The sequence below is a fragment of the Argentina anserina genome, chromosome 4 (assembly GCF_933775445.1).
Source record: "Argentina anserina chromosome 4, drPotAnse1.1, whole genome shotgun sequence".
Classification (NCBI taxonomy): Eukaryota; Viridiplantae; Streptophyta; class Magnoliopsida; order Rosales; family Rosaceae; genus Argentina; species Argentina anserina.
In genome coordinates, this window is record NC_065875.1 from 531,638 (window position 1) to 545,158 (window position 13,521).

At 37.3% G+C, this 13,521-nt stretch overlaps 2 protein-coding genes across 3 annotated transcripts; one reads left to right on the top strand and one right to left on the bottom strand.

The window, feature by feature from the left end:
- Positions 1 to 963: 963 nt before the first annotated feature.
- LOC126791622 (uncharacterized) lies at positions 964 to 4,851 on the top strand. Of its 2 annotated transcripts, none has more exons than XM_050518097.1 (13): positions 964 to 1,102; positions 1,181 to 1,257; positions 1,361 to 1,474; positions 1,593 to 1,685; positions 2,101 to 2,145; positions 2,237 to 2,275; positions 2,385 to 2,649; positions 3,048 to 3,124; positions 3,218 to 3,331; positions 3,740 to 3,832; positions 4,223 to 4,264; positions 4,358 to 4,396; positions 4,519 to 4,851. In XM_050518097.1, the coding sequence occupies exons 1-13, from the start codon at positions 1,060 to 1,062 to the stop codon at positions 4,687 to 4,689; spliced, it is 1,212 nt and encodes a 403-aa protein (XP_050374054.1). In that variant the 5' UTR covers positions 964 to 1,059; the 3' UTR covers positions 4,690 to 4,851. The 2 variants fall into 2 exon arrangements, with proteins under 2 accessions (XP_050374054.1, XP_050374055.1); XM_050518098.1 differs by having other exon boundaries at positions 4,362 to 4,396; positions 4,519 to 4,667.
- Positions 4,852 to 5,784: 933 nt separating this feature from the next.
- LOC126790350 (uncharacterized) lies at positions 5,785 to 13,516 on the bottom strand. Its single transcript, XM_050516553.1, has 12 exons — positions 12,330 to 13,516; positions 11,471 to 11,583; positions 10,838 to 10,968; positions 10,325 to 10,480; positions 9,211 to 9,389; positions 7,984 to 9,082; positions 7,841 to 7,883; positions 7,617 to 7,675; positions 7,485 to 7,525; positions 7,183 to 7,246; positions 6,435 to 6,536; positions 5,785 to 6,116 (listed from the first exon to the last, which is right to left on the bottom strand). Exons 6-12 carry the CDS (start codon positions 8,032 to 8,034, stop codon positions 6,003 to 6,005), a joined length of 474 nt encoding a protein of 157 aa, XP_050372510.1. The 5' UTR covers positions 8,035 to 9,082; positions 9,211 to 9,389; positions 10,325 to 10,480; positions 10,838 to 10,968; positions 11,471 to 11,583; positions 12,330 to 13,516; the 3' UTR covers positions 5,785 to 6,002.
- Between the last annotated feature and the right edge of the window lie 5 nt (positions 13,517 to 13,521).

Sequence of the window (13,521 nt, forward strand, 5' to 3'; positions counted from 1 at the left end):
ACACAATTTGTTTTACCATTTTTATTGCAGCAACAGTCCTTAACTTGGCGTGATTACTCTTTCAATTCAACCTAACACTAGGGTTCATGATTTCGATACTATGAGCCTTTGCATTGTTCTTTGCAGAAGATAAGTTGCAGGATATATGGCGCGGCGCGGGGGTGGTCAAATCGTCTTTAGAATGCATGCCCTTTGAATTTGGTAATTGCTTACGAATGTAGATACGATCGGGTTGTTCATACTTGTGAAATTAAGCTACATATATATGGAACGTTTATTCTAAATTATGTTAGATGTGATGAACAAATGAGGTTTATATCTCAAAATAGAAATTCTAATAATACGTATACATGCATAAAGAGTGGAAAATTAACAAGAGTGCATGCCATTGGATACAACATACAACAGTGAGAACTGATCGAGAAGGTTTCATTTGTACATGGATCATACAACAGCCACAACTCTACCCTTTTTTAGCTCAAGCACTTCGTTTGACGTCGTACATTTTAATGGCATACTTCCAATTGAAGACCTTCCATATGTTCTTTAGATACAATTTCAAAGGTGTTTGAAGGTATGTTTAATTTGATGCACACACATGGCTAAACGCTACATCAATGTCATGACCGACCACCCAAAGGAAATGGGATTCAGATATTATTGATAGGGTTAGGGAATTTTTCAGCTAGAGATTATACCAACTTGGATTGAACTCAATAACTATATGCCTCTTTCTTCTTCCACTTGTACCAAGCATTTCAAATTATACTAATTTCCGTATCTTTATTGGTACCCTAAGAGGCAAAACGGCGTCGTTCAACTGAAGATAGAGCGATGAGGTGGCAGTGAGAGCCGTTAGCTCTGGACTCTGAAATTCTTCACCTTGAAATGAAATGAAATTTCAAATTCAGATCCTAGTAGGATTCGGGAGTAGCTAATTTCCATTCTCTAATAGGATTAGGGCGATTAGCAGTCGCTGCTTTCCTTATATATTGTGTCGCTTGCGTCCCGAAACCAGAACCCAAAACACAAACAGACATCAAGAACAAGCCTCAACTCATGGAGATCGACAGTTTCTCTTCCTCCTTCCATGAAAAATACGGTACCTAATCTATCTATCTGACAAAGCTTCTCTCTTTCATAAATTCGTCCTGTTTTCTTCAATTTTTGCGAATTGCAGCGAACAAGCTGCAGGATACATGGGCGGCGGTGGAATCAGCTTTAGAAGACTATGGCATTGCATGCGACTTGAATCTGGTATGCCCAAAGTAAACCCTCCTCGCTCTCTGTAATTATCGTTCATCCTTTCTGAAATCTAAGCGTCATGTTGCTGCTTGTATCTCAAATTTGTGACTTTTAGGCTGAGCGTTGTGTGACGGTCTCAAAAACCGCAAGGTGTAAGGGCCGGAATTATTTCATCAAGGCTATGCGTCTCGTTGAAGTTTTGACAACGACTCATGTTCCGCCGCATATGGTACACACCCGCAGTTTCTCTCTTTTCTCGTAACTGAGATATCACATAGATATCAAACCTATGCTACTCGAGTGAAACTGATGTTCTGATTTTGAGTGCACAATATTTTGATTTTCAGGCAATAGAAACACTAAACGGTGATCGGATAATGATTCTCATCAAAATTGGGAATCAAGAAGGTGGGCTTTGCTCAGAATATCGGATATCAAAGGTTGTTACCGAAACCTTCTCACCTTGTATGTTTTGCTTATAATTGAACTAGAGACAAATGTGCGCTTATTGCTTAGGATTTTGGAACAAGGCAATGTGATTGTGATGCTACACTGTACATTTAGTCATAGGGTTTTAATTTTGCACAACTGTTGAAAGGCTTAGAGCTCTTTCTGTTTTTATTGAATGGAAGGGTTACAGCATTCTAGTGAAAATGAATTAATTTATGTGCTTCTCAGGAAAAACAAAAAACAAAAAAAGTAACGTGAGGAATTTCTTAAGAATAATATGAGGCTGAGTTTGGATTCCACCTGAACTATTCCATGAGTTAAACCCAAAGTTCGTTCATTTGCATTGCTGGATATCATGTACTTTTCCAACCTAGCCTCTTCTAATATCTCTGCTATTGTATACAGGAGACATTTATCAAGCGATGGGAATATCTCGCCTGCTCCCTAGAGGTAAAGATATGTTCTTTACATGTTTGTACATATGTCTCTCACTTTAAGCTCTTCTTTCTTGTTTCTTTTCTTCATCATAATATGCATGCAGGCAATTGCGGCACGGACAAACTGCAATCTTTTTCTTAATGTTAGTATAACTCCTGGTGATTTATTTATTTATTATTCTCTTCTTAGGGCCTGCAGGTTAAGCAAGAATATCGATTTACATATATTGAGTTTGCTTCATTTATGAATAGGAAAACAATCTTGCTGCAACTGGAACATTTCCAGTGATGGTCAGGACAGCTGTCGTTGACTTCATTATTAACGGCAAACATCCAGAAACTAGTATTAAGGAGTTGCTAGGAGAACCCTTCCACATCCGTGCAAAGAAATATGGGGGGATTGAGCTTCAACAACCAAATATCGATGCAATTGGAATGGAGAAGTGTGGCCCTTTCTTGGATTTATTTGGCATGCCTGAAGTAACCTCCTACTCTTCAGCCATCATAGTAGGCCGAGGTACCGTATTGACTTGTTTGACAATTTAGCATTTGGTGATTTAGGGGAATTTAAGATTATATTTAGTGTCTTAGAAAATCACTTGTATTTATGCTTTCCATAATATTTCATCAAGCTTCTTACCCGTTCCAACCAAACAACTAGTTCATTCTGAGAAGTGATCCCTGATATCAGATGAAAAAGGTTGTAGACTATTGAATGGCTTATATTCAAGTGTTACATAGTATACATGTCATGTAACGCATTGAACGCACACACATTATAAAAGAAGTTCGCGTCTCACAGACTGTAAAAAAATCTGTATGACTTTCCATGTGAACTTAATTTTATGTGAATTCATTTTTTCTATTAAAAGTAACAATCACTCTAACCATGATCTTTTCCATTGTTTTGTACAGAAAAAGAGGTGGAAGAAGCTTGGCCGTTTGTGCATTGGTTTTTAGAAGGCTATGGCATTTCTTCCACATTGAATACGGTATGCAACAACCAAACTTTAAACTCTATCAATAAGTTGCTTATTTCAAATAATGTGTAGTTTAATTCACAAAGAAAAATCTAAAATTTTCAGGTTGATCGTTGTTTGACAATATCAACTACCAAAAGGACTATGCATCCAGATCTCGTTGACCAGGCTGCACCGATTCTTGAACTTTTGGCTAGAACTAGTATTCCAGCAACTAAGGTATGACAGAACCTTTATTCCATGGTTATTGTTTCTCCAAACGTTACAGATGGTGCTTCTGGTTGGGTGTTTATAAATTGTAATATTAGCACTCATGGGGTTCCCAAATTAGTTATACTTTCGTAAATCAAATGAGCTTTTTTTTTTCAAGTTCTGATGAATTGATGTTGTTGCTAAAGCTGTATGAAAGGTATTGTTTTTTCATTGCAACGTAATTCACTATTTTATAAGGCAACAACATGATAAACATTGGTTACACGGTATATTGTACATCACGTATATATTTGTGACGTTCTTTAATCCATATCTGTGATTCAATTTGTTTACCACTTAGTTATTGGAAATTATGTGCTCTTTTGGACCGATCCGATTTTTAATTTAATTGGGGACATATTTTGTTTGTTTCAGGCAGCAGAAATACTGAATGGACGCCTGCAATATGAAATCATAAGGACTGGGTTTCATGATCGTGGACTTTGTGCCAAATTTGAGATTGAGAAGGTGGGTATGTTGAGCTGTGGTGCACAACACTTGAGTTTAGTACCGTAATGAACTTAGTAATTAAAGTTTTTAGTTAAAGGGGGTTCAGAGATTGTTTAGAAGGTGGGTAGTAGTTTTGCTTTGTTTTTTTTTTTAAAAAACACCTGAAAATCTTATGAGTTCAGAGCACTGTGTAGCCAGGTGCCGCACACTGAAGTTCAGTATTGTTATTTGAATGTGTTGGTTAAAGTTCCTTGTTATAAAGGGGTTCAGAGAGTGTTATAGTTTATTGGATTAGCTGGTGTGAGGATATGCCATTAGTTTTTTTATCAAGCCCAACTACAACTTTGTTGATACTGCTGAGATGGTGCAAAGCTAACTTCTTTCCTGAATTCTTCTTTCCTGGAGTAGGAGCTTGATAAAAACAGGGACCGGTTGAAGTGCAACTCACAGGTGAAGAAATTATCTAATTATGCATTACATTGTATTTGCTGTTTATATGTCGAACCATGTCTTCTAAGTCCTAACAATATGAATTGAATGCAGGCAGTTGCGCGGCTTTTGAAGTGTGACATTTACATAAATGTAAGGTTTACTGTTTCTTTTTATTCTTATGAGCTAAAGGGCTATGTTTGTTTTCCTTGTCCTTAAATAGCTATTTGTGAGCACTATTAATCTGATGATTTTACTTGACTGAAAATGAATAGGGTATTAGCGTGGTTGCAGTAGGGACTTCAGTTTCCGGACTTCAGCTGTTCAGGTCAATTGTGGAATGCTGCTTTGTGAAAAACGAAGATCCTGTAGCTGTTGCCAGGAGGCTGAAGCTGGATCGTAAACTGTACCGATTGATGAAGAGAATTCAAGCTTTGCGCTTGTGATTGTAATGGGCTTGTAGCTGGTCTTATACCCCATGCCAGTCTAGTCAAACTGTATGGAAATAATCAGAAAAAAAAGAAGTTATAATATTATATTCTAGATCGTCTACGAAATTTGAAGAAGATTGTAGCAACGTTGCGATCGATATGAAGATTGTAGAAAGGGGTATTGCTAGTTGCGACTTGCGAAGGTGATGGAGGAGGTTGTAGAGACTTGTACGTAGTGAGACTAAGTGCATGCATAGACAGACGTACTTGGTGATGATCTTCTGGATCATGTTGCACATCACATTCTTAGCTTCCTTTAATTTATGTGATGGACGTTGTTCGAGTATGCATGCTAATATTATTAGGGTTGTCCTTGAATTATTTGGAGAGGCAGGCTCTTGTTTCGTAAGGATGAAAGGGGAATTGTGTGCATCTGTTCGAGGGAGCACTACAGGGATCAACAGTGCTGTGATGACGTGAGGTGCAATGCTGAAGACCCTTAACCATGGATCAACAGTTCAACACTACATGGTTAATCTTCCCTTAAATCTCACTAACTTGAAGTTAAAAGATGTTGTAATAGAGGATGAACGGTTTTCAATTGGATCTCGTGTTCCTTCAAGTTCATTTAGGAATTACTTCGTGGAATTGAAACTACCTGCATCAGCGTTGAAAGCTCATCGTTGGGAATAATCGAGATTTTGTCAATGTGTTCAACACCTCCCATTTAGCATATATTTTAGGTGAGAAACTTGAAGACATATTTGTGGCTGGTATGTTGAAACTCCTAGCAACAGTTCCTTAAATATTTGGCCCCAAAACTTAAGGTCTTGACTTGGAATGGGAAATTGATGAATCACCTATCTTTGGGAAAATTCAGATGTTTGGATGCTATTGCTGGCCGCGCTTCGACCTAAGGCCTGATGCAGATGAAGTAGACCAAAGTGTACGAAATTGTTTGCAGTTTATACAAAGGTTACAACTCTTGTACTAGACGAAACAACCATGAACTCAGCAAGTTAAAGAAAATGTGGTATGTATAAGTAGTTTACTCTGATGAACTTTAGCATCTCTATTCATATAAACAAACTAACGAGCAATTTTATTATTTTTTTAATTAAAAACATTTGGGAAGACTGTGCTTTCAGATGATGAAAATATGGCCCCTTAACGTTTTAGAAGATCACAATATGGTTTCTAAGTGTCACGACTGCAAATACAGAACTTTAACTTCAACAATCCGACCAGAGGACAAGGTCGTAGGCATCAACCTAATACAAGATCTTTAGAGGAAGCACTACAATGGTTACGGTGAGCTGAGGCTGTGTTTACTGTTCTGTGGATAGGAAAAATACAACTGATAGATCAAGTTTCATCGAAAACACATACTGCTGCTCAAAGTTGATTAGAATCTGGTTCATTTGTGGTTGATGCTTCCTGACCTGCCAATGAAGAAAGAAAATGCAGATGTGCTTGTTAAGTAAGGTATTTGCTCTTGAATAATGGCGTTGAATTACCTAAAAGGAAAGCTTGAGTAACTAGATTCGCTCGAATGCATGAATAATTTTGCCCACAGATGCAGTCTGTTTGACATACATGTACTTTAACCCGTTGAGAGGCTCAAACTTAGCCAGTCTATTATGGAGTTATGGACTGCTTTACCAAAGTTCACAAATGTGCAGCTGAAAAGAGCCTAATCCCATGTATATTTTCTCAAGACAGTTTAAACAAAGTTGGTTTGAAAAATGAAGGAATCATACTTTCACACCAGCCATTGATAGCAACTTGTGAGAAGCAATATATGTGATGTCTGGATTGTTTAATCTCTTCTCCACAAAATATACAACTTCAGCAACTCCTGACTGCAACAAAGAAATATATTGAACATAAGAAAAGAAAGGAAGACCAGGTTAAAATATGGCAAATTATCACTCCCAAAAAATAAGAAGATGATGTTTCATGTTTCCTGTTAAACTTTGAACAAACAAAATGCATCTGGCCTTTTTCTCTACTCATGAAACTTAATAGGAACGATTATAGATCAAAATATATCATCACCTTCTCTTCCAGATAATTGTGCGGTTGTATTACTCAGTTTCAGTGGGATGTGAACGGTTGTAGCTAGCTGGGAATGACAAGAGCAAGTGGCTCTATATATGTTGCATAAATGTAAAAGATAACCAAAAGAGAACATAGTGAATAACCTGAATAATTATCTTGGCACACATGGACGGTGAAAAGGATTCCATCAGAACATTCAGTTGCAGAGAGCTTAGTAGTTTAATACATTATCAGAAATAGTATTTGATCAGTAAAAATAGCATGTAAAAGAAAGGAACATTGCCAATAATCATACAAGAGGCGTCCATCATTACAATTTGAGTTTATATAGTTCAAAAATGTCCCCACGCCAAGGTACAGGAGTGGCTCTACTGAAACTAATCTACCTAGCTTATGAATAACTCTATATCACATTGAATGGGACAGAGAAGTGTAACCAGAACTAACCTGTCCTGCAGCAGAAGCATGATTGGTGTTTAAGATTGCATTCACTTCAGCATGACAGACATAACTGCATTACACGATTACAATAAATATGAGAACAAACAAAAGAATTCTACCGGAATAAAGGAAATATAGTATAAAAGAAGCAGAAAGTGGAATTGAATTCAAAATTTTGAACCATATTATGTGATGGTAGTAGAAAGAAGGCAAATGGTAGATCTTAACATCAAAATGACTTCAAGACCCTAATCTTACTTAAGTAGCACACCAAAAACTCTAAGAGTGGAGTTCAAGATAGCTCATACTTAGGATATTTTGTCTCCAAAGGATCCCCAGTTCTGGATAGCTGAGAAGATAGGGCAGCTCAACTAATTATTTCATAAGCATAGCTTCATAAATCAATTTCTCTCTTCAAAAATATTACATGCTATACAAACCTTTGCCCAAGGAAGCTTGTCGTCCAAACAACCTCTTGGGAACCCATTGTACCCAATCCCTGGATTAACAGATTAGGAGTAAGTCAAGAGAAAAATCCGATAAGCATCTCATAGACAATGGAGAACCATAGACTATAAACAATATAACATAAAAAAGAACAACATGAACAAACATCAATGTTTCCATTCCATTAATAGTTCCTGCGAAACAATCTTATCCTCACCTAGAATTATACCACTTTGACTCACCACCAAGCATGCTCCAACCTACACACAACTAAATTAATGTCATTTCTATATCTTAGATTTGAAGTAATTTATGGTGTTTCACAATATATAAAAGGAAAGAAAGAACAAAGATTATGACCTGCCTGTTGGGATCTTTGGATCTTTCAGCTGACAAAAAGGCAATTGCCATAAAGTAATCATCCCATGTCAAATATCTTCAACAAACCAAATCCAAAATCCAACCATGAGAGAATCGCGCAATCAATTTCCATTTCTGCATGTTGTCCTTGTATTTGCATTGATCAAGCGCGGCAAATCCCTCACCGAAAGCACCTGTTTGGTGTCGAACATCTGAAGGTTCCACCTTGTAGAAAACCGTTCTAACTCTGCATTCAAGAATCTTGACCAGTTCATCCAAACACCACCTTGAGGAAGCATAGGCTTGAGAGAACACCATGAGCATATTATTCTCCAATGGAACCCCACAGTTGTATTGCCCTTCAACTCTACAGTGTCTCTCGTAAGCATTTCATCAAACACCTTGCAGGCACAATCCAAGTCCCCCCATTCGGCAGAGAAATGAATCAAAGAACATTCCCAATAAACACAAGTTTCTCCAAGCTCATCTTCGAGAAAGCCACCATCTAGCACTAGAGTAACAATTGACCCATTGTTTGTTGTTCTTGTTCGAACAAACAAGTCGAGGCTTTGTGGTCATGTGGTGACATCAGAGGGTCTGTGGCTGAGGCAAAGCACCGTCTTATGATTGGGCATTCCCCCAAAATGACATTTCTAACCTTTAAGTTGGTACAATGACAATGTAGCAGTAGATGACTGGTTTTGATTTAGAGCTACCCAAACTAGGAAATGATACAGAAACAGTGATACCCAGAGTTTCTTAGCACAAACATACCACACAGAGAAGACATGGACATGAATAATCCGCTCTAAGCTTCTTCATCACATATTATATTGGTGTCAGGCTGTATTCGTTCCGCTCAAAACTACCACTTACAATTCAGAATGTCATGAGAGTAAGAATAGCCTTGACAGAGATGAGTGATTGTGCTAGGTCACGATTGGTACTCCATTCCGGACAGAGATGAATGCGTTTGAGAAAATTACCCTCTCTATGGTCGAATGCTTTTCGTACTCTATATTTTTCCATATCCTCAGCATTTTCTATACTTCGTAGTTGGTAACTTAATCTTCAAGATAGTTATATTCAGAAGTTAACCCTGGTGACACATCGTAGAAAAGACATGTTATTGGTTAGATCAATTTATTATTTACAAATATTTTAGAGTTTTAGAATAAAACTGATATGCTGTGGCCAGTCTAGGAACATTTAGCGGAAAGTGACTACCATCTTCTAAATCCATGGACCATTTCTAAAAACTGGTCGGATATTTCGTGGGTCTCCAAATCTAGTCTGTAGAATGCAAGCAGATTGCTAAAACGCACTGCCATCTTCATTTGCTGCTTGAGTTTCAAATGTTTCAAGTACCTCCATAATCTGTATATCTCCGAGATGGGCTTGATGTCCTACAAAGTCTTGCACATAACGAAAATAACGCCTATAACTTAATAATGCCACAAGGATACCAGTTGAAACACAGGCTAAGTTTTAGTTTGGCTAGCATAATATGCAAAACAAAGCTACCACCATATACGCAGATATGAATCCATATTTCTACATGTACAACTGTGATACTTAAGATAACAATATATTGGTAATCAAATTGAGGTATTTCAATCCCTTTCACTACCTCATAATCTCGTTGGAAGAATCAGTAGACACTACAAAATAATCTAATGTCTGCACGTATCTAGTGATTTCACTAAGGTAATCTTCATAATCACTGCTATTTCGAAACAACCTCAGCATACAACACATGAACACAAGCTGTGATGAAGTAGTTATAGTCTTATTAAATCTTCCTTCCTGTGAGAGTGTGTTACAAAAGCAAGGGAAAGAGGAAGATTCAGGCATATATTATTACATGATTTAAAGTTAATTCTTGCAGTTTTAGAACTCAATTAGCCTCAGATATCACTCATATCAGCATGATTAATTTGGAACTTTGAATCGGGATGCACTAGCATCATGCCACTGCTATGGATAAGACATGTAATCAGTGTTATTCAAACTGTAAATTATAATCACCTTTTTAATATGCTAGAAGTACTGAGCTTTCATACGGATCATATGATAATTTGATACTAAGGTTGTTGGACAAAAATTAGAACAGAATATTAACTAGTATACCTTGACAGTGGTGAAACAGAGCAGGCAATGAACTTTGAGTCCTCCCTTTATGCACCGCTCATTGCCTGCTTTGTTTTGCCACCGTCAAGGTCTACCACTTCTTTTTTGTTCATAACTTTCCAACTACATAACTCATAAGCCAAGGAACAATGTACCGAAACTGTCAAGAGCTAATCATGTTGAATTCAAATTACTTGACCAGAGATCATACCTTTGAAATAGAAAAAATACACAGCACTAACTTGCTTGCATGAGTCTATTAACCACACAACATATGCGAATTCCAAGAGGAGTACTCACAGCCTCAACTCCATCCTTGTAAACAAAGAAAACCGACTGTTACTTCCTCATGAAGGTCTGCAAGTGCCTGCCACATCACCATGAAGTGGAATTTAGCCAAGGCCAGACTACAAGTCCTAGCTGATACCCGAAAAATGATGTATATCAACCAATCAAATCATTGGCCAATTTTATTTTTATTTTTTGAGTTTAGAAGTTGTAATCTACGGAAGGACAAGTTAATCTGGCTCTGACATGTAAATGAGCCCAGGAAGCTTTTACTTAAAACTGATAGTTTCATATTTGATCTGCTTGAAAACAATGACCGTGTGTACAATGCAACACTTTGTCTTAAACGTAATATGTTTCAATAACTTGTAAACAATAAGATCATACAGGTACTAGGATAAGTATATATAACCAAGGGAAATGCCACATAGAGTACCTTTACTTCTAGCTCATTGCAGTCGTCTCAAATTCAGCCAGATCACTGATTGTAACTTAACTGAATGCCATTATTCCTCATCAGCATGTGGCCAATCTCGGCAGCACCATGACTGTTGATTCTATTTTTATCTGTTCACAATAAAATAAAGCAGATCAGGAAAGGCCTTTAAGTTAATCCAAGCTAGTCTTAAATAATGTTTGTTATTTTCTGTCGTGAGATGTTTGTTAAATTCTTTGACTGGTTCAAATAGACATATATTCTTGTATTTTCTAGATGTGAACAGAATACACAAGTTTTCTACTAATCCTACAGATTGGCTTCTAAGAAGCAGCCTCCATATATTTAAGATAATGACAAAAGTTGATATACGAGAGACCTCAATGGCTCAATGTATAGGAGTCATTTAGTGTGCTTGTGGCATGCATGTATACTAGGAAAAGTTTTCTTGAAGTGATGCATTTTATATACTATGTGCTTAATCCATGAACCATTTGGACAATGCAACATCATGCCCTTTTAAACATAAAACGTTTCAAGAAAATTGTAAACTATGACATATCAGAACCTAAGCCTAGAATTAATTGGGAAAGAGCATAGAAAAGAGTACATTTAGAGGAGAATAGCAAATACCTTTGTTTGTAGCTCATTGGTTGTTGACTCCAGTAAACTAAGATCAGCAATCAGCATGTAGCTACTTTTGCCAGAGTCTGTAACCTTTTCAAGTGGAGAAGGTACAGTCCCCACTGCAAATTGGAAAGACAAATAAAGTGCATGGTATCAATCGCCTAGCAACTTTGTAACAAAATGAAAACAAAGAAAAAGAACCAGAATATAAACGTTAATTTATAAGGGATCATATGAACCAAGCCGTAAGAACTAATTTGCATATCCTAGCTTGTTAATTATTACCACCATTAAACTCCTAAAACAATGGAATCAATTGAGGGCAACGTACTACAAACATTTTTTTTATGTCTACGAGATCCAAAGCACCATGCTACTAATAGCCATGATTATGCCGACTATCATATCATGGAAGTGTTTTTATCTGAGGAGTTTGCAGACAGTAGAGAGGTAAGTTTTAGTTACTGGTAGCCATTAGTTGGCATTTTGAGAGAACTCCCAAGTAAATGATAGAAAAGCAGAGAGGAATAATTTTCTTGCATTTGCGCAGGCTTGGAATTTGTCTACTGTTTTGGGAATAACCTCACAATAAATGGCCAATTACAGGCCAACCAAAAGATTCACCACCAATCTCCATATCAGAAAAAACAATTTGTTGAGACCTTGCCTTGCAGCTGCTCCTCTACCTCCTAAAATGAGTAAAATCAAACTACAACAGTAACATGAAGTATTAATCAATCTTGTTTTCTCAAACTATGACATTCTCTTTGATTTTATTTAAAGTGCAAAAATCCTTTAATCCATCTATTCCAACTTCCATTATGAATTCATACAGTAAAAGCGGAGAAAGAGAGAGAACACTCACATTAGCTATAGAGTTGGCCCAGACCATTGTTTGAGGCTTCATTGCAAACAATGTGTAGTGAGGCCTGTGTTTTGTGTAATTCACAAGTCGTCATCTGCAGGAATCACTGTTGATGGTTCTTCTGGGGTGTGGTGTTGTTCCAGAGGTTCAGAAGACAAAGAAAGTTGTGACAGCTGCCGTGACAACGGCGACACCCTCTCTATCTCCAGTGATTCACACCCCCTTATGAATAGCTCAAGCTTTGGTGGAAGCTCTGGGAGTTCTCGGAGTCTCTTGCAACCCCCCAAGTAAAGTGTCAGCAAGTTGACGAATTTGGTGAAGCAAGCAGGAAGAGTAACGAAATTGTTAAATGACAGATCAAGGCACTTCAATGCTTCCCAGCAATCAAGAGTTGTGAGGAAATCACAATCTGATAAACCGCATCCTCTGATAACCAACCAAACTAGCTTCGGAAGTGATAGCGAGCCACCATCATTATCCTTCAAAATGTTGGTATTTGTTGGAAATCTAACAAGTTTTGGGCATTCAACGAGATAGAGCGTCTTTAAATTTTGTAATCCATAAATACTGCTTGGTAGAGTACTAAGATTAATGCAATGACTAAGATACAACCATTCAAGCTCAATGAGATTTCCAATTGACTCATCCAACTCTCTGATGCCACTGCCTGCTAGATAAAGTTTTCTCAAGGAATCCATCTTTGAAGGAAAACATGGAAGTGCACAAAGACTTGAGCAACTTACCACATAAAGAACCTTCAGATTACGCAACTCATTGATACTACACGGCAGACTTGTAAGATTTCGACACTCGATTAGTATCAAGTCTTCTATCCCAATAAGTGTTGTAATGGACGGATGCAAATTTCTAATAAGAGTGCCTGATAGATCCAAACTTCTCAATGAACCCATATCTTCCCCAATTTCTGAAAATTCTTCAAGCTTGCAATAGCTAATAGAAATAGTTTCTATAGATTTCAAATTGATTTTTCTTGGAAACATAATAAGGTTAGAGCAGTGGTCCATTTTCAAACTAACAAGCTTATCAAGCAATCCAAGGGAATCAGGAACCTTAATTAAACTCTTACAGTCAGAGAGATCCAACTCCTTCAAGTTGGGGATTCCACTGAAGTCTGGTAGTTCTGTCAGCGATTCACAACCTCTCAAATTCATACACATTAACCTTGAAAATT